This window comes from Chaetodon trifascialis, chromosome 4 (assembly GCF_039877785.1).
Source record: "Chaetodon trifascialis isolate fChaTrf1 chromosome 4, fChaTrf1.hap1, whole genome shotgun sequence".
Taxonomy (NCBI): domain Eukaryota; kingdom Metazoa; phylum Chordata; class Actinopteri; order Chaetodontiformes; family Chaetodontidae; genus Chaetodon; species Chaetodon trifascialis.
Window position 1 is genome coordinate 29,898,168 of NC_092059.1, and position 25,792 is coordinate 29,923,959.

Below are 25,792 nucleotides of genomic sequence, written 5' to 3' on the forward strand. Positions count from 1 at the left end.
CATAGCAGCCAAGTCATGCAAACACAACGGCACGACTAAATACTTTGAAGTGAACTCCTCTCCCTGAGGTGGTGTGCAGCTCCCACATACACAGACATTAAGTGCAATGTACATCCAGCACATGAATGAAATACAAACCAGTTTGTAAAATATTTAGGCACAATTACAGAGCTTATCCTTACGACAAAACAAAATGCAAAATTTGCTTTGAGGAAATTCATTAATTCTTAGACAATGTAGGAGTCTGACCAGCATTCTGCTGCTGGAGTGTGATGCGTCGGTCTGTCCGCTGAGGGGAGTGTAGCCTGGAGAGGGAGGGTGGGTGCGTTCCCGCAGCAACAGGGAAGATGGCAGCCCTCACATCTCTCACCCAGGTAAAGATGCAGGAATTCACAACTCTGCTCTAAGATAAGATAAATAATAGCACACAGTATGTCTCATTCGGGACACTGTGTTTTAATTATATTCTGAACCAAACAGCTTGCTTTGAAATGCAGAAAGGAAAAGGCAGTCAGCTCATCGCAAAGGCCTATTGCTGTACCGTTAGGTAGCGGGCTTGCTAGCCTCAGCTGGTATTAGCTAGCCGTGTAGCAATTTACCAACGATATTACATGCTGTGAACTTACTAATTACATAACAAATGTAAAGATGATAAACACCGTGCGTTCTGAATACAAAGTTAGGAACAAGCTGGCATACGCACGCATGTGTATCAAGGCATGAGAATCTATGATAACGTTCAGTCCTTAAGCTAGGAAGCCATAGCTAGCCTAGCCTTGACGCCAAATACGATGAGAATGAGGATGACATGCCCGTCAGAGGGCACGCTGAACAGGAGGCTAACCTCAGCTAACCCAGGCTAAGCTTCGATTCATGATGCTGATGTGAGTTGGCTCACTACTCTTAATGCTCACTGGTGATCATGTAAATGTTGAGGCTGATTATCACCCACGTAGCGATAGTCTTTTGTCTGCTGCTTTTACGCAACACACTCATAATATGTCACTGCCGATGGTTTATGACATCTTTGCTGTTGACTGTGAACAGCAGGCTGAGGTACTCCTTCATCAAAACCCAAATTAGCCTGAATGAAAGCTGTTCGTATGTGTATGGCCACTATTTTAGCTAGATATTTCAATCAATAAGTTTACAGTTCACACAGAGCTTATTTCAGATGGTTGAATTAACGCTGCTTACATGTTAACGGTGCTTGCAGCTGAATGAACCTCGCTTGCAGTGCATGGGGTTGATTTACACTGCAATTATTTTTTCTCTCTGCCACAGTTGTCCAGTGGGAACCCTGTATTTGAGAACTTGTACAGACAGGTAAGATGATGAGCCAATGTATATAACTTCCAAAATGTAATCCTAATTGATGAAAAACACCCATGAAAGACATGTTGGAGAGAGTTCATTATGAATGGGAAAAACTGAAGAGGTTAACATGCCTCAATTCACTAAGACTAATGTGTGTGTGTGTTCCAAGGTGGATCCTGGGAATACAGGGAGAGTAGGACCAACAGAAGCTGCTTTGTTCTTAAAAAAGTCTGGGCTCCCTGACATTACATTGGGAAAGGTAAGTACTGGCTTGTTTTCTGTGTAGTGGCTGATGGTGTCAGTGTGACTTCTCACTAGGGTTGTCACAATACCAAAATTTTCAACTCAATACTGATATATATAATAATAATATTCGATACGCAATACCATTTTCGATACCAAAAGGATAAAAAAAATGACCCCAAAATTTAATTGGAATATTTTTATTAACCAGAAAAATGCAAAAATAACCTCTGTTAAAAAATGTAACAATTAACGGAACCACAGGTTAAATAATAATAATAATAATAATAATAATAATAATAATAATAATAATAATAATATAATAATAAAGAGTTGTGCAAAAATACACTGCAACTATGATAACAAGTTTCAGGATATCTGCGGTAGTGCAAAAAATAAATGAATAGATAAAAAACAGCAACAATTAGAACAATATTTTGAGGTTGTAGTGCTGTGCAAGACATCTAAATATTAGGCAAGCCAGATAAAAAATAACAATAAAATTAACTTAAATGTTCTTTTCTTGGCTATGCTTTACATACAACCTAACAAACTAAATGACACTAGCTAAACTAAACATGAACATCACAATGTTGAAATGCAGTATTCTCAGCAGCTGCACCTGATCAAAAAAAGTCTGAAACTGAAAAGTGCACAGAATTATTCAATCACACAGGGTTCAGAAAGTGCATCTATTCTGCACTCTAGACGAATGACTGTTTAGGTGTTACTGGTACTACAACTGGCCTGAATTTGCTTTGCTATTTGCAGATTTTTTGCTACAAATACAAGCATGTCAATGTGTTCCTCTGTAAGTCTTGCCCTTCTTGGGCTGCAAATGAGCCCTGATGTACTGAACACGCGCTCTGAGGCACAACTTGAAGCAGCTATGCACAGGTACTTCTTGGTAGCATGAGCAAGATGAGGTAAGGTGCTCTCGTGTGTTTTCCACCATGTTAGGGGGTCTTCCTCTGCACTCAGCTCAGGCATGGTTTCATATAATATCAACTCCTGCCTGAGCCTGCATTCTGGATCCTCATCTGTGGATGCTGTTGGTGCATCATCACCATGGGGTGATAGGGGTAGGGGTAGGACAGAGGACAGAGTGGTATGCCTTTCACCATTAAGAGCATCAGTAAAAGAGCTTAGTGGGCTCAGTACCTCTTTTACAGTCTTGAGAATTGTGTTGTCTGAATCTTTTGGCATAAGGTACCATTTCTTTCTGTCCTCTGCCAAAACTGTACTGACTGCTTGCTGCTGTTCTGTTTCCTCTCTACCATTTCAAAAGTTGAGTCCCAGCGTGTTGGCTCATCATGGAATAGTCTGTGTTCTGGCAGCTTCAAGTCTTTTTGTTTTTTCTTTAGCTGCCGGGTCATTTTTGGTGACCTTGTGAAAGCTGCCACTGTTTTTCTTAACCTGGATAATGCTTCTGATACACTATCAATATCAAGACCCTTGTTAATGGCCAAGTGCAAGTTGTGACCAAAGCACGGGACCCATGTGAAATGCTGCTGAAATGCTTTCTTGTTATTTGAAGCATTATCTGTAGTGATGGCTGCCATATTAGTTATATCCAGCTTCCATGTTTCCTGTACAATCTCCTCCAAAGCATCCCTTAAGCTGCCCCCCATATGCTCTGAATATAGCCCAACACAGCCCAGACACCAGCTCTGCATGTTCCAGGACTCTGTGATAAATTGCAGGTTTACAGCCATGAAAGAGGATGCAGCCCTGCTGGTCCAAAGGTCAGTGGTACAGGAGAAGTATGGTTTCCCTTGAAGCTGCTCCAAGACTGTTTGTTTTGTTGTGTTGTACAGCTCTGGGATTTCAGTGTACATAAAGTGATTCCGGGGAGGAAGCGCATACCTTGGGTTTAGTTGCTTAAGAAGTTGTTGGAACCCAGGTTTCTCCACAGTGTAAATAGGAACCTGATCCATGCATATGTACTCTGCCACAGCTCTGTTGATTTTCACAGCTTCTGGTGACCTGGCATCGTATTTTCGTTGTTGGTCAAACATAGATGGTAGAGTTGGCTGTGTGTGTTGCTGTTTGGTTGCAGGTCGACTTTTGTCTGCTTTTCTGCTTTTCAGCACTTTTTCAGTCACCACTAAGTAAACTTAGTATAGTATCGATACTTTTGCAAATGAGTATCATATCCGGATACAACGTTTTGGTATCGATACTGTTTGGAGTATCGATACTTTTGACAACCCTACTTCTCACAGAGCTGGAGAGGCGTGTTTGTTTCAGACAGCAGTTGGCAGCTGCTTGTGCATCTTAATTATTCTTAGTGCAGTCATGGATTATCAGTGGCCTGAAGGCCAACCTCTGGTCTGTGGTTATGTCAGATGGTTTCCTGCTGTAAGCATTGTTGAAAACTATCCAAAAGAGTCAAGTTTGCAGAGTAAAAAGTGAGAATACCAATTAGAGCCAGTTATCTGCTCATCATTAATATTACCTACTTCACAGAATTCAGCCCTGATGTCTTTGCAGATCTGACATGCATAAGACTAATAATAATTCAAGATTTTAAACTTGTACCGGTGTTTTTAAATAAACAATAGATCAAATGACTGACCTAAAGGTGTTGCTTGTAGTTACAAACCCGCATTGTGGAGCACTGAGCAGCTAAAGAGCCAGATGTTTTTCTCAGGAGTTGGCAGAGATCTAAGCTAAGCCAAGCTAAAATGAGGGTAAATGCAATGATTTTAATTTGGTGTTCTTCCTATCCTGAGTGACAGCACATTTTGTGTGTGTGGTAGGGGTGGGTGACATGATCTAAAATTTATATCACAGTAATTTTTTGTTGTTGTTGTTTACAGTGACAGTATTATATTACAGTATTACCAAAATGAAAGGGATTCTCCACTCACACATCATTCTACATATTAAGGTATAGATATCTATTAACAATGTAAGGGAACATATCTTAAGAAAGAAAAATTATTGAAGAAACAGCTGTGTTTATTGGCTCCAAATAGGAATAACAGTGAGGTGTAGGCCTGCATGTGTTTTGGAAGGAGTGACCTGTTAAACAAGGGGTAGGACTTGGCATCTCACAGCATCTATTGACAAAAGCCCAAAGTATATTATGTCCAGTCATTCTTGTACCATGGGGCATGTTTGTCAAGTACATTCACATACGGTAGCAACAGACACACAAAAAGCAACATGAAAAAAAGACAGTTTCCCACATCCACCTGATGACTCTGGTTATTTGCTTCAAATGAGGCTTCACATTAACACACTTTCTCTTGACTGGCCCTCAATATTAAATATACCAACTTAGCACTTTACTCTTGCACAGAAGATATCTCTGTAGGAATCCTTTCCATAATGTTGTCAGACACAGAATAACAGCCTGAGCCCATCAGTGGCCTCTTTTCACCGCTACATCTGTATTTCGTAAATTTTCTGTGCATTATTTATCTTATCTAACAACAGCAATACCGTGATGATTGTTGTTATTCTTCATGTGGAGCTCTCACTCCAAAACAGCCGATTTCAAAACCTCAGCTGTGTCGAGTCCAGTGTGTGGTTGAAGAAGAGGCCGTCTGTAAGACAAAACTTTCCATTTCCCATTCGCTGATCAGAACATGGGCTGTGACTGTAATCTAGCTCTGAGTAGCTGGTGAAGTCCATCCATCTGTGTTATTGAGATGCTCTCTGCTTCTTTGAGGCTCTGTGTCTGTTAAGTTTTTGTGTTGTGTTTTTTCATGTTCTTCCCGTGCATGCGTGGGTTCTCTCCGGGAACTCCGGCCTCCTCCCACAGACCATTCATTCGGATCATTAGGTTAATTGGTGACTCTAAATTGCCCCTAGGTGTGAGTGTGAGTGTGAATGGTTGTGTGTTTGTGCCCTGAGATCAACTGGCGACCGGTCCAGGGTGTACCCCGCCTCTCGCCCGTTGACAGCTGGGATAGGCTCCAGCACCCCCCGCAACCCCGAAAGGGATACACTGTGTAGAAAATGGATGGATGGATGGATATTGCAAAAGTGAGTGTGTTAAGGACTGGTTCCTCTGTGCGGAGTACTGCTTCACGGAAATCAAATGGAATGGAATCGTACTTTCAAGCAAAGGAAAAAACACTTGAAATTCTCAATGTTGATGCAGAGTCCTTCATTCCATAGAAACGTAATGTAACTGCAAAAGGAAATGCAATTTCTGGGAATTCAGAGTCTAAAGTGAAAACAGTGCAACAAACTGTGAAACAGGATGTGCCTATACCTCTCCTCAAGGGGGCTTCAGTTCCTTCAAGACCACATGGCACAATTCCGCATTTGCCATTGCAACAAACTGCTCAGCCACCAGCTAGTGAGAATCCATGCCTGTTGTCTATTATGGAGAAACAAAATGAATTAACAAATATGTTGGTCCATCAGCAAAGTCTTGCGTCATTGCCTAAAAGAGAGATTCAAATTTTCGACGGCAACCCTCTAAACTTTCATGCCTTCATGCGCTCATTCGAACAGGTTATAGAGGGAAAGACATGCAAAAGACAAATGCTAATGACTTTTTACATTATCTCGTACAATACACCAGGGGGCAGCCCAATGAACTTGTCAAGAGATGTCAACATATGTCAGATGATGCTGGATATGTAAAAGCTAAGACTCTGTTGTATGAACACTTCGGTAATGAACATGTGATTGCATCTGCTTATTTGAACAAAGTCCATACATGGCCATCTATTAGATCAGAATATGGAAGGGCTCTTCAGGCATATTGTCTTTATTACACGTATGTTGCAACATCCATGAAGTTTATGGTCTTTCTGAGTTCAACACTAAACGACTGCCATACACATTGAAAGACAAGTGGCAACCAGTAGTATGTGACATCCAGGAGAGGCAGCACCGCAGACCTATATTTAATGACATTGTTTTCTTCAGGGGCGATTCTAGGGTCAGAGCTTTAGGGGTGCTGAGCACCCAATGAGCCCCACCACAACCCACAACCCCACTCTTTTTTCACACAAAACCAAAAAACGTTTATTGAAAAATAATTTTGGATAATCATTATGACATTTATGAGAGAAGAGCATCATCTTTTGGCAAAAAAAAAAACTGACTGGAAAGACGTGCAAGTCTTTGAAAATTTCAATGAAAACTTTAATGCCACAAAGCCATCACATACTGTATATATGCACAACACAATATATGTGTTTGTTACATTTTCTGTAGATTATTTACAAATGGCCATCTCTAACCTACTTTCACATCTGTCTGAACTTTTATACACCAATGTAAGTCATCAATAATTAATAATAAAACAAGCTTCACATCAAGAGCAAAAAAGGTAAAACCAAAATGTCCCCCAAATCCAGATTATTTACCCAGATCTTGAAAATATTTAGAAATTATAGATATAAAAAGAAATCTTTGAAAGTACTTCCCCTGAATTCCCATTTGGCTCTACCATGTATGCAGGTAATGTACTCTACTTTGGGAGAGTTAATCTGTGTCGCCGCACTCTGAGGGTGGCAAACCTGTCAATGACCCTTTGGTGTTCAATTACTTCAACCAACTCCTTCTCAATAGACAACACAGCTAGGTGCTGGAGTCTGCTTTGGCCTGTGGTCCTCCTGAGCCATGTACGGAGCCGGCGCAAGGCACTAAAAGATCGCTCGCATGCACAGCTGCTAACAGGTATTGTCAGTGCAACCTGAATAACGGCTTTCAGTGAAGGGAACATTTCAGAATCTAGGAGTTTGTACACTGCTAGCATGTCCTGAGCTGCACCAGCCTCAATCTTGCGCTTCAGAAAGTTTTTTGCAACCATCACTTCCTCTGGCCTGAGTTCAATATGGTAATACAGAGCCAGTGCTGCCAGGTGAGGCTCAGACAAGAAGTGGTTTGAGGTTGGATTGCATGCCCGAATTCCATTGAGCACCTCCTCATTAACACCAGAGAAACGCCTCTCAAGCTCACAGATCATTCTGTCCAGACAGGGAAACAAAAGTTTCCTCTTGGGATCTTCACACTCCGAAGAGCCACAGGTTTCACTACCTGCCCCACAAGTTGACTCAACAAGAAATTCATCCATTCTCTTTGTTTTGCGCCTCTGTCCTGGGGTTGATTCTGAGACTGCTATCTGGTTTGCCTCACACATAGCTTTTGTTCTGGAGTAAAGATCTGCAGCAGTGGTATCACTGTGTTTCTGCTTCATGGTGTCAGTCACAGCATTTTTGTATGTCACTGCTTGGGCAATGTCAATGCTTTCTTTCTGTAGGTACCTGTGTAAGCCTGCTGTTACAGACAGGAGAGTGTGGAAGACCATCAGCAAATACACTGAGGAGAATTTACTGAGTTTTGCCCTCAATCCAACTGCTGTAGGTGTCTTGATTGTGGCAAGACACTCAATGATAGCAGGGAAATTATCAATCACTGCAGTCACTGAATGAAGCTGGCAGGCCCAGCGTGTTGTTGACAACTGCACAAGTTCTTTTGGCTGCAACCCTAACTTCTTTTGAGTGTCTACAAACTTATGGTGGTTTACAAGGGAGACACTAAAGAAAGAATGGAGACTTTCCAGTATGTTGAAGAACTCTGTGGCTTCAGGGACAGCTTTGCATGTGTGGCATAAAACAGGATTTAGCTTATGTGCATAGCAATGCACATAAATTGCCTCAGGGTGCTTTTTTTTAAAATGGGCTTGTACACCCCCAACATCCCCACTCATGACAGCTGCCCCATCGTAGGTCTGTGCCACACATTTCAACTGATCAATTCCCTTCTTTACCAACTGATTTTCAATTGCAGCTGTTATTGAAGTAGCATCAAACTGTGACACCTCTGTGAGGGCTAGGAACCTTTCTTTGAGGGCACCCTCTGCCGACACGTACCTAACACAGAGTGCCAACTGTTCTGTTTTTCCATCCCTGGCCTCATCAGCCATAATGGCATACATTTTTGATCCCTTTATCTCACTGATGATATTTTCTGTTACTTCTTGTGAACAGCACTCTATCATCTCATTTTGGCTATCAGATGAGAGATATGTGGTGTTTGAAGGAGCTGTATCTCTGCAAGAAGGGATCAAATTTTGTCAAAAGTGACATGCACTCGAGGAAATTCCCTTTGTTGTGACTCTCATCTCGTTCATCATGGCCTCTGAATGCTATGCCTTGCTTCCCCAAAAAGCAGGTTACTGCCACAATACGCTCAAGGTACTCCCTCCTTTCACTAATTTCAGTGGCACTTGCTGCCTCTATCTGCTCAATAACATTGCCTTTTGACAGGCTTGCTCTGTAGCTGCTCCAACACAACATACTGTCCTTATGTGACTGTGTTGTTTCATGTTTTTGAAACTTGCTAAGTGCCTTTTGCCAGTTATTTATCCCATCATTAACCAGTGCATCCTTTCTGAGATTTTTGCCAAATACCTTACAAGGAAAGCAGAAAGCAGCATTTTGTCTTGCTGAGTATTCCAGCCACTTGAAAATTTGGAACCACTGTTCCTGGAAGGCCCTTTTCTGTGTGCCAAACTGAGTAGGGGGGTACTGAGGCAACTTTAGTTGTTTTGGCCCAGTGTCCTTATCCCCTAAATCTGTAGCGATCTCTTCTGTCCCTGCTGTTTTTGTTTGCTGGTCTGCATGCTGCGCTCCTGTCTCTTCATTTCTTTCACTAGCCTCTTCTCCTAAGGACTCTCCCTGTTCTTCACCTCTTCCTTTAATATAAAAAGATGCAGTGTACAATAATATGTTACACAAAGTAAATAAAATAAAGACTACTTAAGTTAGTATAGGAGTATGAGTAGTTCACGTTTTGCTTGCCACTATTCACTGTATGTCAGTTTATTGTTGTTCTGTTCTCACCTGGTTCTCCCTGTGTGCTCTCCCTTTCTCCTTCTCCTTCTCCTTCTTTCTCCCTTTCTCCTGGCACTGACAATCATACACAAATATATTGTGGGCAGGACAGTTGAGGTCTTAATTATAGTATTACTTAATTACAGTAATTTGAGTATTTGTAATTAATTACTTCTACAGCTAGTCATGTCACAAAAATGTTATGGAGACCATTTTCAGATTCTAACGTTATAACCATAAGGGACACAGAGGCATGCCATTTTAAATATCTTTATTATTATTATTATCATTATTATTAGGCTTACAAACACTTTTTTAAAAATCACAAATCCTTCCACAAGAGAAGCTGTATATTCTCCATTGTGGGTTTGAAATAAGAAATAATTATAAATAAAAGCAGGGGACTAAAAGAAACATGGTTTGTTAGGCCTATTTGTTTAAGTCATTATGGACTGTCCCTAGTCTCTTACCTGGATCTGTCTTTTTTCTTTTAAAGAAATATCTTATGTCCATTGGTCACTGGTAGGCACACACACACACACACACACACATACATACATACATACACTGAGAGAGAGAGAGAGAGAGACAAATGCAAGGCGTTATCTTTCACACATCTCATACCATGCCCATCACATACCAGTGTGTTATAAATAGCCGTGTATATGTGTGTGTGTGTTGTGATTATTATTGTTGTAAGGCCTGTTCAGGTTAAACCCTTGATTTAAATTAAAAATGAATAAATACAGCAAAAGAAAAACATGTATTAACTTTATTTTATTGTCTAGTTTGATAGTCAGACACACACAACTGAGAAGAAGATAAATCTAGGAATAAATAAAAACTGCCTGTGTGCAGCAGCCACACTTAATGTTTTCACACAGACTGGTGGTATACAGTGATATGTCATTTCGTTTTTCAGCTCGTACACACGTTTTGTTTTCACTCTGGTCCAAACGCCGCAGCACTGGCAAAGCTTTGTGTCTCCATGACGACTGACCGGAAGTTCGGTTATTTGGTTATTTGTAGCGGCTCTTTTTGTTTTGGATCGCTGCAGTTCGACTGTAGCCGTGCTAACCGCACCAACAGAGCTAATGCAGCTAACGGTGCTAACTGAGCTAACGCTAACTGGCAAACGGTGCCTGAACTCCAGTAACGTTACTCGCTGATTTGGTATCGGAATCTGAACAACTCTAAAAGGAAACAAGAGTGAGACAGCTTTGGAACAATTTACTTCATTCACAACAACAACTAAGCGGACACTCAGAGTGTCTGTATCGTGCTGGACGACGGGCTGTGGTCCTGCAGAGCGGTAACTGCAGGTAACTTTTAAGAGAAGTAACGTTAGTGAAAAGAGGATGATACCATTAGGCGGGGGTGTTTTCATTTTCATTCTTAAAATATAGATTTAAACCACAAACTATGGATTGAGTTTTGGACATTATCTAAGCCTGTCAAATGTGAACAAAATTTTTGGGGTGCTGAATTTCAATTTAGGGGTGCTGAAGCACCCTTAAAAAAGGGCTAGCCTCGCCCATGGTTTTCTTCCTAGAACGGCAGGTTAAGATTGCCACTGATCCTGTCTTTGGAAATTTATGTGACACTCTACTGACAATAGCCAAGGACCGAGACCGGGGAAAGCACTCTCCTCGTCCAAGGGCTAAAGGAAGTAGCTTTGGCACAACTGTTGCTGCTATTGAGGGAGAGAATCAAACAGAGGCTTGAGATGGCCGCTCCTCTGTAAAGGCATGTCTGGTCTGTAAGGGCACACACACACTGGAGTCATGCACTTTGCTTGACAAGAAACCTCATAATGAGAAAATTTCCTTTTTTAAAAGGAATGGCATCTGCTTTGGCTGAGTGATGGGCACTACAGCATTGCCTTACCTTTGAAAAAGCGAGAAATAAGAACGCCTGACAACCGTGCAATTGCGGAACAACGCGCTTTAAGCTTGAGGAAAAGGTTTGCCAGAGACCCAGACTTCCAGAGAGATTACACTGCTTTTATGAGCGATCTCATATCTAGGGTTGGGTACCGAAATTCGGTTCCAAGTAGGAACCGAATCAAAAACGGCTGGTACCGGATACCCATAAAAAATATTTACTTTCGGTTCTGCTTATCGGTTCTTGGACGCACTTGTAACCTTATTTTACAATGGCTGCGTGTCTGCCAGGACCTGTCTGCCAGGAGTCAGGACCTGTCTGTTACGTGACTATGTCACGTATTCATGCTGACTTCAACATGCCGGAGACAAAAAAAAAAACACTGGAGAAACAAGAGAAAAAGCTGTGGCTAACTGGGCTAACTATGTATGATGGACCATGGAAAACGCTCTAAAGTGTGGCTTCATTTTCAAAGACAAAGAGATGAAAAAGGAAAGTGCAAAATATGTCATAAGCCAGGGGTGGGCAAACTGTTCCACAAAGGGCCGCTGTGGCTGCAGGTCTTCTTTCCAACCAAGCAGCAGCACACCAGACTTGACTCATTCAATCAACTGACCTCACTCTTCAGGCAGCTGATTGGTCAAACTGTGAGCAAGACAGGTCGACCTGAAAGACTGTACAGTGTTTGATGTACTGGTCAAACTGTGAGCAAGACAGGTCGACCTGGAAGACTGTACAGTGTTTGATGTACTGCGGTTGTCAACACCTGACACAGCCAGTGCTAATGTTGCTACAAGCAGCGTTAGCACCTTGCCAGCAGCCCCAACAGAGACACCGTTCACGTTGGCAAAAAAGAGGCTGACAAAAGAGAAAACTGAGGAGTGTCACTGTGTGCTGTGCACTGTGTACAAAGTTTGTAGTCAAAGGACTACATCCTTTCTCAGTCGTCGAGTCTCTGTCATTCAGGTAAGTTAAATCATGTAATGTTGCCCATTTCCATCCTAAATCCTGTGGCAAAAATACCGTATTTCGTATTGTGTAGGCTATGTTTCCCTGCAAACGTCGATGACATATCAACTATAAAACGAATGACCTTGTTTAGAATTAAATCAAAACGAATCTATAAGCAAGGGATAATGCCTGACGAGGTGTCCATTATCAGAAATGAATGGACGACGTCGGACGGTTGCTTCCGCCACAGCTTCCGCCGCTGCTGTTATATTAGTTCTAATCAGTGGAGGGAAGTGAGATGATTGCTTAACGTTATGTTACGTGATACAAAGTATCATTTCAGAGGGCAAGTGCACCTCTTACTGCTTGTGTGTGTCCAGCGGATGATGCAAAATTTTGCTTCATAAAATCAAAGTCCACAGATAGTTTCCTAAATCATTTTTATTGCAAGAAATATTATCCACCATTCACTCTGATCATTAAATGTGTATCAAGTAAGTAAGTCTATCTTAAATTGTTTTTTATAAATATTATCCACCATTCACTCTGTATCAAGCAACTAAAGTAAGCCAGACAGAAAGACAAGCGACGAACTATTTAAAACTAAATGCAACATTGCCGTTGATCATGAATGTCTTGCCGTTGTGATAAATAAACTGTGAAATAACGTATGTTAACGTATGTTCTGAGTTTCTGTTGCCACGGTTACCAACTAGCATTTGAGCCAGTGCAATAATTTAGAACAATCAGGCTATGTGACCGGAACTTTTTTATAGGTGTCCTATAACACTTTTTAACGGACACCCTGCAGCCAATCAGAATGGAGTATTCACCCAGACCATGGTATAAAATAGAATAAACACAATACAGGCATTCTCTATTCATTTAAAATATTTTCAACTCTTGCAAATGTGTTTTTCTGCCATTGCCACACTGTATTACTGATTTCCTAACAACAATGTGATTTAAGTTGGAATTGGACGAGGTTTAAGTTTTTAGAATAAAATAAAAGATTTGATGCTAGAAAACTTGTATAGTAACAGTTTTTTGGAATCGAAATAAGGAATCGTTAGGAACCGGAATCGATAAGCAGAACTGGAATCGGAATCGGATTCATAAAAATCCTAACGATACCCATTCCTACTCATATCCAGAGGATACGCACAAAGAGTGCCAAGCACAGGTCTAGAGCGTGACGATTGCAAGGTTTGGTATATCCCGCACCATGGGGTTTACCATCCTACCAAGGGAAAAATCCAGGTCGTCTTCGACTGTGCGGCATCATTTCAAGGTGTGTCTCTCAATGCTCAGCTCCTGAGCGGACCTGACTTAACAAATGCATTGGTGGGTGTGCTGACCAGGTTTAGAAAAGAGCCTTTGTGTTAATGTCTGACATTGAAGCCATGTTTCACCAGGTGCGTGTGTCAGAGGAGGATACTGACCTGTTAAGATTTCTCTGGTGGCCCAATGGTAACTTAAGTCAGAGCATGGAAGTGTACAGGATGGTCGTCCATTTGTTTGGGGCAACATCTTCTCCGAGCTGTGCCAACTATGCTCTACGTAAATGTGCTGAGGACAACAAAGCACACTTCAGCCAGCAGGTGAATGACACCATCTGATTGCTTGACTTCCATAGCCTCTGAAGGGGAAGCCATCTCTCTTTATACAGACCTTGGAGCCATCTGCGCTAAGGGGGGCTTAAGCTTAACCAAGTGGGTAAATAATAGCCGCAGTGTGTTGGCAGTGATACCTGAGGAAGAGTGTGCAAAGGAAGTTAAAGACCTGGACCTGGATTATGACAGCTTACCTGTTGAGCGAGCGTTGGGAGTGCGGTGGTGTGTGCAGTCAGATGCATTTAAGTTCTGCGTATCCATCCCAGATAGACCATTGACCTGTAGAGGGATCCTTTCCACAGTCAGCTCCTTCTATGACCCTCTGGGGTTCCTTTCCCCTGTTGTCTTTACAGCCAAGAGAATCCTACAAGACCTGTGCCAGAGGGGCATAGGATGGGATGACACAATACCACCAGCGGTTGCTGAAGAGTGGAAAGGCTGGGTGGAAGAGCTACACCTGTTGAACAGCATCAGCATCAGACAGTGTTTGAAACCTCCTGACTTTGGTGAGACAATCACTGCTCACTTGCACCACTTTGCAGATGCAAGTGAGAAGGGTTATAGTGCTGTGACCTACCTGCTGCTGCATAACAGTCAACTGCAAACACACACTTCCTTCATAATGGGGAAATCTAGGGTGGCGCCCTTAAAACTAGTTACTATTCCCCGCATGGAGTTGACAGCGGCTGTGGTAGCCAGTTCGCATGGACAAACTGTGGAGGAGGGAGCTAAGGCTACCTCTCCTGGACTCAGTGTTTTGGACAGACAGTACGTCTGTACTAAAATACATAAACAACAAAACCTCCAGGTTTCGTGTTTTTGTTGCAAACCGAGTGTCAGAGATTGTCCAGGCTTCCAGAGCTTCCCAGTGGAAGTGTGTGAATAATTCAATTCAATTCAATTCAGTTTTATTTGTATAGCGCCAAATAGGGCTGGACCGATAGAATGATAGCGATATGTCTCGCGATAGACACGTCATCAATATCAATATAAAATGCGTTTGATAAAGCATTCGATAATTCTTCGTCGGAAGAAACCTGAAGTTGCGAAGCGAGGTTGGTTGCATGAACAAAGGCACTCGCTCTCAGGTAAACGAGCACCGTAGGGAGTAATCGCTAATCAGTGGGAGTGACACGCTAACATGCCAATCATGTAACATTATCAAGTTCGGTTGCGCCGTGTCGTTGTCACGTGTTTGTTGCTCCGCGAGGAGTGAGATGAGAAACAGAAAGCGAGCGCTGCAGCGAGCGAAGAAATTGTCGATAAAACAGGGAAAGTCAGCTCGCCAGTACGGAGTTTTTTGGATTTTATAAGTCGGACCGTAGTCAGACCAATGTGGTCTGTAACTTATGCAAGACTTGCGTCCCCACCAAGACCGGTAACACCACAAACTTATTTAACCACCTTAGCCGTGCTCAGTCTTTGGAGCGCAACGTCCGCCAACCGCAGCACCACCGCACAAGCAGCTGACCACCATGCAGAGGTATCTGCTTCAGTGCCTGATGACAAATCATCTAAAAGCCACAAAGACGTAACGGAGGCAGCGGCATATCATATAGCTAAAGACACGCTTCCGCTGAGCACTGAGAAGCCAGGTTATAAACATCTCTTACACGTACTTTTTTTTCTTAAACACACTTGCAATAAAAATATAATTGAATAGTTCATGTATGTTCAGAGTAAGAAAAGTGATTAAAGTTGTTCATATGTCTAGGTTGGTTTTATAGTTCAGTCAGTGTTACTGTACTGTCTATCATGTTTGTTTGTATGTTACAGATGTCAAGTTTCTGCTATGTTTCCAAAACACTGCACATATTTGAAAACATTTTATTCACCAGAGGTTGAATCAGCTTGTGAACTTTCTGCACTAGACCTGCAGAAAAAAAGTTCTCAGGTTTCTCTCTGTTTACATTTTTACACTTTTTTTACATTTCGTTAGCCTCATAGCATAATTGCCTAAGTCATATTTTAAGGTTTTTCGGGCGATAAGGCAGGATGAAGCAGCAGTGTCAGGAGAGTAGAGTTAGGCAGATATCTCAATTTGGCCAAAAAATGACTTAGGCAATTATGCTATGAGGCTAACGATTTATTATTTGAGTGTTATCCATGGTTGTGTTGACATTTCTTTTCCTCTCTGCCTTGATAGCTGAGGGGATTATAATCAGAGGAAGGTTAAATTTAAAAGAAAAATGTTTAAATCACAACAGAAGTTGTCTCAGGACACTTTCCATATAGAGCTGGTACAGACCAAGCTCTTTTATCTACAGAGAACCAACAATTCCCCCATGAGCAAGCACTTGGCGACAGTGGCGAGGAAAAACTTCCTTTTAACAGGCAGAAACCTTGGGCAGAACCAGACTCTGGGTGGGGTGGCCATCTGCCTCTACTGGTTGGGTGAGAGAGGGAGAGCAAGAGAGGGAGAGTGAGACAGACAGACAGACAGACAGACAGACAGACAGACAGACAGAAATGCAGTCAGAGAGAGAGAGAGAGAGACATGCAGTCACAGTAACAGTGACAGTGGATGTAATAATAGCAGTAGCAATAGCTCTGATCAGCTGAGTGGAATCATTGGACCTCTGTTCAACCTGAGCCTGAGACTGGGAAGGGTGCCATGCCTCTGGAAGATGTCCTGTGTGGTACCTGTTCCAAAGACACCACATCCCAAGGACCCTAGCTGCTACAGGCCGGTGGCCCTAACATCACACCTCATGAAGGCCTTGGAGCGGCTGGTCCCTGCCCACCTGCGCCCCCTGGTGAGCTCGTCCATGGACCCGCTGCAGTTTGCGTACCAGCCTGGCATCGGGGTGGATGATGCCCTCATCTTCGTCCTCCATCGAGCCCTGTCTCTCCTGGAGTCGCCTGGGAGCTCTGTTCGGATCCTTTTCCTGGACCTCAGCAGTGCTTTCAACACCATCAGGTCATACAGAGGACTCATTCAGGACTTTGTGGACTGGTGTCAGCAGAACCACCTGCTGATCAATGCGGATAAAACCAAGGAGCTGGTTGTGGACTTCCGTCGGCCTCCACATTCTCCCCCATCACCAGTGAACATCCAGGGAAGGGACATTGAGATGGTGACATCTTATAAGTACCTGGGTGTTCATCTGAACAACAAACTGGACTGGACTCATAACACCATTGCACTTTACAAAAAAGGACAGAGCAGACTCTATCTGCTCAGGAGGCTGAGGTCTTTTGGGGTGTGGGGGGCACTCCTGAAGACCTTCTATGACTCTGTTGTGGCCTCTGCCTTGTTCTATGGTGTAGTCTGTTGGGGGAGCAGCATCACAGCAGCTGACAAGAAGAGGCTGGACAAACTCATCAAGAAGGCCAGCTCTGTCCTGGGATGCCCTCTGGAACAGGTGGAGGAGGTGGGGGAGAGGAGGATGACAGCCAAGCTGTCCTCCATGACAGACAATGACTCCCACCCCCTCCAACACACACTCACTGCACTGAGGAGCTCCATCAGTGACAGGATGATACATCCAAAGTGTGTGAAGGAGAGGTATCGCAGGTCATTCCTTCCTGCAGCTGTCAGACTGTACAATAAGAACTGCTCAAAGTAATCTGATAATTCATCTGTAAATCATCTGTGAATAACCTGTGCAATAATCTGGGCAACAACTGGTGAAGTAATCTGTGCATTTATCTGAAATTTATTTGTAAATTATCTGTTCAAGAATCTGAGCAAAATTTTACTGGGGCAATAATCTGTACAATACATCCTGTACATAACAGTCTGCAAACACAATTTATAATTTTCATCTTGATAATTTATCTGTATCTGTACATAACAGTCTGCAAACACAATTTCTAATTTAGAGACACTTATTTCTATCACACTTTTTTTGTTTATACTTGTATATACTTACTGATTGTCTACCTCATCTTTTTTTTTTTACTGATGCTGCTGTAATTTGGAATTTCCCCTTGTGGGACTAATAAAGGTATATTGAATTGAGACTTGAGGAACCATAAGTAGACCTGCATTCTGGGAACGCAGTGCTCAAGTGGGGCAATAAGGTACTATGAGCTCTTTAAGATAAGAAGCTCCCTGGCCATTTATGGCTTTGTAAGTAAGGAGGAGAATTTTAAACTCTATTCTAAACTTTACAGGGAGCCAGTGCAGAGTGGCTAGTATTGGAGAAATATGATCTCTCTTCCTGGTTTTTGTCAGAACACGTGCTGCAGCGTTCTGGAGCAACTGGAGAATATTCAGCAACGAATTTGGGCAGCCTGATAGTAAAGAATTGCAATAATCCAGCCTGGAAGTTACGAATGCATGGACTAGTTTTTCTGCATTGTTTTGAGACAAAATATGCCTGATTTTTACGATATTACGTGGGTGAAAAAAAGCAGTCCTTGAAATTTGTTTTACATGGGAGTGAAAGGACATGACTTGGTCAAAGATGACTCCCAGATTCTTTACAGTGGTGCTGGAGGCCAGCACAATGCCATCCATAGCTGCTATGTTATCAGAAAGTGACTTTCTAAGATGTTTAGGGCCTACTACTATAACTGCAGTTTTGTATGAGTTTAGCATCAGAAAATTGCAGGTCATCCAGGTCTTTATGTCATGAAGACATGCTTGTAGTCTAGTTAACTGACTGGTTTCTTCTGCCTACATTGATAAATATAGCTGGGTGTCATCTGCATAGCAATGAAAATTTATTGAGCGCTTCCTGATAATCTTACCTAAAGGAAGCATATATAAGGTGAATAGAATTGGTCCAAGCACAGAACCCTGCGGAACTCCATAGCTGACTTTAGTGAGCACAGAGGAGTCATCATTAACGCGTACAAACTGAGAGCGATCTGACAAGTAGGATTTAAACCAGCTTAGTGCAGTTCCCTTAATGCCAATGAAGTGTTCCAGTGTCTGCAATAGGATGCCATGGTCAATGCTGTCAAATGCAGCACTAAGATCCAATAAGACTAGTACAGAGACAAATCCTTTATCAGATGCAATTAGAAGGTCATTTGTAACTTTAACCAGTGCTGTCTCTGTGCTATGATGTACTCTAAATCCTGACTGGAAATCCTCAAATAAACAATTATTGTCTAGAAAGTCGCACAGCTGATTGGCAACGGCTTTCTCAAGAGTTTTTGAGAGAAAGGGAAGGTTGGATATCGGTCTATAGTTGGCTAAAACCCCTGGATCAAGAATAGGCTTTTTAAGTAGCAGTTTTATCACAGCTACTTTAAAGGACTGTGGTACGTAGCCTGTTGATAAAGACAGATTGATCATGTCTAATACTGAAGAGTCAATTAGAGGTAATACTTCTTTAAACAGCCTAGTCAGGATAGGATCTAAAATACAGGTTGATATTGGAATTAGTTGGTGAAGGTCCGATAAAAGAGGATTCTGTGAGGAGACTATTAAGTCTTTGATTTCAATGCCATATGTCAGAACAAGGTCGAGGGTGTGGTTAAAACAGTGAGTCGGTTCATGTACATTCTGATGGAAGCCAACTGAGTCTAATACTGAAATAAACGCAGTGCTAAGGCTGTCATTATCAACGTCGACATGTACATTAAAGTCACCTACAATAATTACTTTATCTGCTTTAAGGACTAAACCTGATGAAACTCCAAGAACTCAGCTATAAATTCGGAGTAAGGACCAGGAGAGCGGTATACTATAACAAACAAAACTGGCTGCACTGTTTTCCATTTTTCATGAGAATACAAGACGTAACCCAGCTGACCTTGTCTCTAGAGGTACTAGGGCTGAGTCATTGTTATGTGATGCAATGGCCTGTTAATCCAGATAGCTTGAAGGAACTATCACAACAAGATTCTGAAGTTAAGGTGTCTGCTGCTATTGATGTTTCACAAGCATATGCTGATGATGCGTTGACCTGTCTGATTAATCGTGCCTCTTCTTGGACCTGCCTTAATAGGGTGATGGGCTAGATACTGAGATTCAAGACATAGAAAAAACAAGGCATCCGCTCCGTCTGCATCTGATGTCATTCAGTGTGAGGGAGCTCATCACAGTGTTGAGCCCTGCTGTGGGATTCTTTCAGTGGGAGAGATTAAAGATGCTGAAATGGAAATAATCAAATGCTGTCAGAGAAAAAGGTATGCTGAGGAAATCGCTTGCCTCCAAAGGGAAGAGAGTGTGAGACGAAGCAGCCACATATATAAGTTGAATCCTGTTCTAGTGGATGATGTCCTGCGAGTTGGTGGACGTCTCAGTAGGGCTGTTATGTCTGAAGAATCCAAGCACCCTGCCATAATTGCTAAAGACCTTCACATTTCTGAACTTGTGTTACGGCATATCCATAAAGAAGTGGGTCATGGTGGCCGGAACCACATTCTCTCAAGGCTACATCAGAAATACTGGATTCCTGGTGCTGGTGTCCTGATAAGGAAGATTGTGGCAAAGTGTGTGGTCTGCAGACAGCTTCATGGAGCTGTGGGTCAGCAGCAGATGGCTGACTTGCCTGAAAGCAGAGTGACCCCTGATAAACCTCCCTTTAGCTTTGTAGGAGTGGACTATTTTGGTCCATTTGAGGTGAAGCGTGGGAGAAGTCTTGTGAAGCGATATGGAGTCATTTTCACATGCCTGGTGATAAGAACTGTGCATATTGAAGTTGCCACATCCCTTGACCCTGACTCTTTCATCAATGCCTTACACCGTTTCATTGTGAGACGAGGCCAGGTTCAAGAGCTGCGTTCTGACAATGGCACCAACTTTGTAGGCGCGTAACGTGAGCTGAAACGTGCAATGGAAGAGTGGAATCAGGAGAAAATCACTGATGCGTTATCTTTGCGTTAAGGGAGTTAGATGGATCTTCAACCCTCCTACTGGATCGTACCATGGTGGAGCATGGGAGCGGTTGATTCATTCCATCAGAAAGGTCCTCAACTCCACTCTGCAGACGCAGCATTTGGATGAGGAAGGACTGTAAACAGCCCTTTGTGAAGTCGAGTCAATCCTCAACATTAGACCCATCACAAGGGAATCCACTGATCCAAATGACTTGGAAGCATTAACGCTGTCAGTTTAACGCGTTAATTAGATTAATTAATTACGCTGCAAATTAACGCGCTATAAAAATTAATGCAATTAATCATGAGAGGCAAGTCAATGCACAAGCATTTTAAATATGGCTCTTTGAGTGACCAGGTCGCATCCTACCTGCGCCAGTAGTCAAAAGCAGGGTGACAACAGACATGGATGCGACACTGGAGAGCGAGGCAAGCCTACTTGGACTTGGACTTGGACCTACTTGGACCTTTGAACAGCAAGTTTATTTATAAAAAGAACAAAGACGGGACTATTAACAAGAACGCAGTGATTTGTACCTTGTGTAAAATGAATCTAAACGCTAAAGAAGAAGAAGAAGAAACGTACTTAATTAATCACATTACACAAGGTGTTAGTTGCACTACACGCCATGCTTTTCCGTGAAATTAGTTTTTTCCGCATTCCGACCCATCCTCGATCTGTTGATCCACGGCAGACCAGGAGTGGTGGGCTGCCAGCTGCCAGGCAACGCTGACGCCCGCGCCCGGGGACCAGTACTTCTTTGTCACCATTGGTCAGGTGGTGATCTTCTTGCATGTTTTTAGTGGGGGTTATTACGGAGGAAACTCCGGGTGAACACGGGGAGAACATGCAAACTCCACACAGAAAGGCCCCTTTTTCCTCGAGCAGCAGGCAAGGCATGGTGGAGGACACGCCACCAGCGCCCACAGCGGGATTCGAACCGGGGACCTTCTAGCTGTGAAGCGACAGTGTTACCACTTGTGCCACCGTGCTACCATGCTACCATGCTAAACAAGTAGTTGCTGCTAGTGCCGCTAGTGCTACCATGAGCTCACTCCGCCAACCCACACTTGCTGAGTTAGGAAAGAGAATGAGCAAAGCCACGACAGAAAAACTAACAACCTCAATCGCAAAGTGGGTTGCTGCTGATTGCAGGCCGATTTCAATCGTGGAAGACGAGGGCCTAAAAGAGGCGTTTCAGATAGCGTCATCTGAATTTCATTTATGAAGCACACTTCACCAATAAAAATGTGGATATCAAATCTTCTCTTCTTGGTGTATTCAATTGATTAGTCATGCACTACAATTTTGTAATGTCCTAGAATTCAAATTCTTTATTTGGGGACCTTTAGCAGATATGAGATTAAAATGCGATTAATTCGATTAATTAATTACAAATCCTGTAATTAATTAGATTAATTTTTTTAATTGCCTGACAGCACTAATTAACACCAAACCATCTCCTCCTCCTCAAGTCCAGTCTTACCACCTCTGGCCTATGTGTGACAATGGGGTGGGAGAAAATAAAAGGAAAGAAGAGAAGTGGATTTTGATGGACCCTTTTTAAATAATGTTGTATATTGTCTTATTAATATGTCATGTCGTGTGTTATGCCTTCTGGGTTATGGTGTTGAATGTGTAATTATTACTATTAAAACGGTCCCGTCTGAAACAGCGTTGCGTGGTGCAAAGTTCCGGACATTGTGTAATCACATACACTGGTGTGGCGGTATATTAAAAATTCATATCATAACAAAAATATACACCGGTATTCGGTGTGAACCGGTATACCGCCAAGCCCTACTTTGGCTCCAACGTGTTCACTAACCTCTGAAATCCATCATTGTCGACCACAGAAAACAGCCTTAAGTCTTTGGCCATATGTATCATTGATGTATCTTGTTATTTTTCCAGCGCTGAGACTGTTATGGGGAAGCAAGGCTCCAAATGCTTCTTTTGGACTGCTTTGGCCTGGCTGAAGCTTTGTTGTTGTTATGATTTGAGCTTTTCTGGGTGGCGATAAGTTTCCCATTGCGAAGCTGACTGTCGCCTGGCAGTATTTGTAATAGGGCTGTAGCGATGCACTAATCTCGCGATACAATATGATACGATGCACGATATTTGGCTCACGATACGATGTATATCACGATATTCAGCTCACGATACAATTCAATACAATTCGATACACTTACATAATTTTCTGAAAGACTGTTAACATTATAGTATTTATGCTTTTTAAACTATTTAATATTTATCCATTTTAAACTGTTAACATAGTATATATGCTTTTTAAACTATTATATAGTTATCATTTTAAACAGCTAACATTATAGTATTTAATGAATACTAACCTGTTAAATAGTATAAAAGCATAAATACTATTTATGCTTTTTAAACTAATGTTTATCCATTTTAAACCCTTAACATCAAAGTATTTATGCTTTTTAACCTACTTAATATTTAGCAAGATTGAACCGTTAACATTGTAGGATTTGCCTTTTAAACTTTGAACAATGTATTATTTAGGCCTATGCTTACTCTTCGGATAGCCTTACCTCAGATGGCTGCATGCTCAGTCTTGCATCCTATGCAATCAGTCCATCATAAACTTCCTGTCTTTCATCCTCAGTCAGGAAGGGAAGACTTTTGAATCTTGGATCCATCGCTGAACATGCATAGAGAGTTGCCTTGAGGTCGATGTACTGCAGATGACTGCAGATTCACCTTCGATCAGTCCGTTGATCAGTGTGTCCTGGAGAGGTGCGACGACTGACAGTGTGGGGGTCTTCTCCTTGGACATGTACTGTGTAGCCTCCTTCATGAGTTTCAGTGCGCTGACTACTTCTCCAGCTGTTGTCACGTCTGACTCGGTCAGTGTGCACAGATCCTTCTCGGTCTTCCTCACCTCACTTGTGAGCAGGGCTGCACAGATGGCCGGTTGTTGCTCGAGGAATCTTTCCAACATGTGGTGTGCACTGTTCCATCTGTAGTTAAATGAAAGACTGCAGAATGCTGCTTTACATTAATGACATAATAAATTAGTAATAAAATCAAAATAAACAATTACAGTAATGTCGATTAATGTACACTGTCCCTGTGAAAAAAATTATATATGCACACACACACACACACACACACACACACACACACACACACACACACACACACACATCAGCTTGTGTCCTGGTAGTCGTAGAAGCCTCTGCTTCTCTTTCAGCATGTAGTTGCGGCTGTGATGCTTCGTCTGAAGAAGTTCACAATGCGTCTCACTCTTCCCAACAGGCGTGTGACTGCTGTGATTCTGAGGGCACGTTGTGCAGTCAGATTAAGGGTATGTGCATAACATTTTACATGGAATGTTAACGCTACATCCTCAGCCACTACTGTCATATTCGCCGCGTTGTCAGTTACAATTACTGGATGTTTCTCTGTGATTCCCCACTCAGCGAGGGCTTTTCACAGAAATTCTGCCAGGTTGTGTCCGGTGTGGCTTTCGGGCATGTCCCTGGTTTGTAAGACATAGGTAACAAGCTCCCATTCCTTGTTGATAAAGTGGGCCGTGACAGTGACATATGTTTCTGTTGTTCGTGAGGTCTACCTATCGCACATCAGGGCAACTCTCTCCGCGCTGGCCAGGGAGGCTTTGACGTGTGCCTTTGTCTCAGCGTACAACCTGGGAACGCAAACCTTAGTGAGGTGTTCGTGGGTGACAATAGGACAGCGGGGCTCAATTGCGTTCACCATGCACCTAAAGCAGGCATTTTCCACCACTGAATAAGGTCTCAAATCCTGACAAATAAATTAGGCAATGGACTCCGTAATTTTCTGCGACCTCGGTGAAGTTAGATGGGAACTTGTGGCAACAACCGCCGTCACTGTCCAGCGTGGTTTGTTTCGGGTCGCGCCGCAGCTTCTTGGGTTCGGTCTCAGTTAGCATTACCTTGTCCGGGTGGTGACGTTTTAGGTGGGCTCACAGGTTGGTGGTTTTTCTTCACATTTGTGTGACACAGCTTGCAAACTGCCATACTTTTGTCTAAATTGTCACTTTTCTTTTTGTTTTTAAACCCGAAATGCTCCCACACATCTGTTTTAAAGCATGCAGGCGCTGGATTTATACTCGCGGCCATTCTCCTGAATCGCTCAGCTCTAACCGGAAGATGTCGGCGTCTGGGTAACTTGCTAAAAATGCTCTACAGCGACATTAGCGGCTGGCAGACCTAATTGCTCTTCCTGCAAAGTGCGGGATATGGGGGATTTGAATGGGGATTAATGTATTGAAACTTGTGGCTGAAAAATCAATACTCTCTGGGGAAAGAAAACATCGATGTAAATCGCAGAATCGATAAAATTGCTCAGCTCTAAAAAATATACACTGGTATTTCGGTGTGAACCAGTATACCACCCAGTCCCTAGGTTAAGCTAAAGGTGGCGTTCCTTCATCCATGCCAAGTTTGGCAATTGGCAAGGCATGCTGATATCCCTGCCGAGACTGTGGGGTCATCTGGCGGGAATGAAAGGAGGAGCTGGGTATCGTCAACATATGAATAGTATGAGAAGCCATTTGAGTGGATGACTGCACCAAATGCGGTGGTGTATATTGAAAAGAGAAGGGGTCCAAGCACTGGGATTTAGAAACTTTTCCCCTCCAAGATACTGCAAAGGATCTCCCTGAGAGGTAGGACTCGAACCAGTGGAGAGCAGATCTTGAGAAGCCAAGCTCAGTGAGTGTGGAGAGGAGGATTTGGTGGTTAACCGTGTTAAAGGCAGCTGATAGATAGAGCAATAGTAGAACAGAGGACTAACCAGTAGCTGGTTACTGGTTAACCAGTGTGGTTACTTGGGCTTGCTTAAAAGCAGTGGGGAACACACCTGTTGTACGTGAGGAGTTGATCATGTGGGTGACAGCAGGGATAAGTGTGGGCGAGATGGCCTGCAGGAGGTTGGAGGGTATAGGGTCCAGTGGACAGGTAGTGGAGCAAGAGTCAAGCAGAAGGTTGGAGACTTGCTCCTTTGTGACATGGGAAAATGAGAAGAGTGAGGCCCTTTTAGCTGGTAGTATCCTACTGAGTTGTTCAGGCTCAGAGAACTGGTTGCTGATGTTCGAAACCTTATCAGTAAAGAAGGATGCAAAGTGATCGGCTGTGAGCAAAGTTGAGGGTGGAGGTGGTGGAGGGTTGGGTAGTGAGTTAAAAGCA

At 42.8% G+C, this 25,792-nt stretch overlaps 1 protein-coding gene across 11 annotated transcripts in view; it reads left to right on the forward strand.

Annotated features, from left to right (window-relative positions):
- The first annotated feature begins 310 nt into the window (after positions 1–310).
- eps15l1a (epidermal growth factor receptor pathway substrate 15-like 1a) overlaps positions 311–25,792 on the forward strand; it is an 80,405-nt gene continuing 54,923 nt past the window's right edge. For all 11 annotated transcript variants that reach the window (XR_011602127.1, XM_070961035.1, XM_070961037.1 and 8 more), the window contains exons 1-3: positions 311–374; positions 1,285–1,326; positions 1,487–1,576. Coding sequence is in view for 10 of the 11 variants with exons in the window: in XM_070961035.1 (XP_070817136.1) it covers positions 348–374; positions 1,285–1,326; positions 1,487–1,576 (159 nt within the window). In the remaining variant the exon portion in view is untranslated. The remainder of the gene's footprint in view (positions 375–1,284; positions 1,327–1,486; positions 1,577–25,792) is intronic.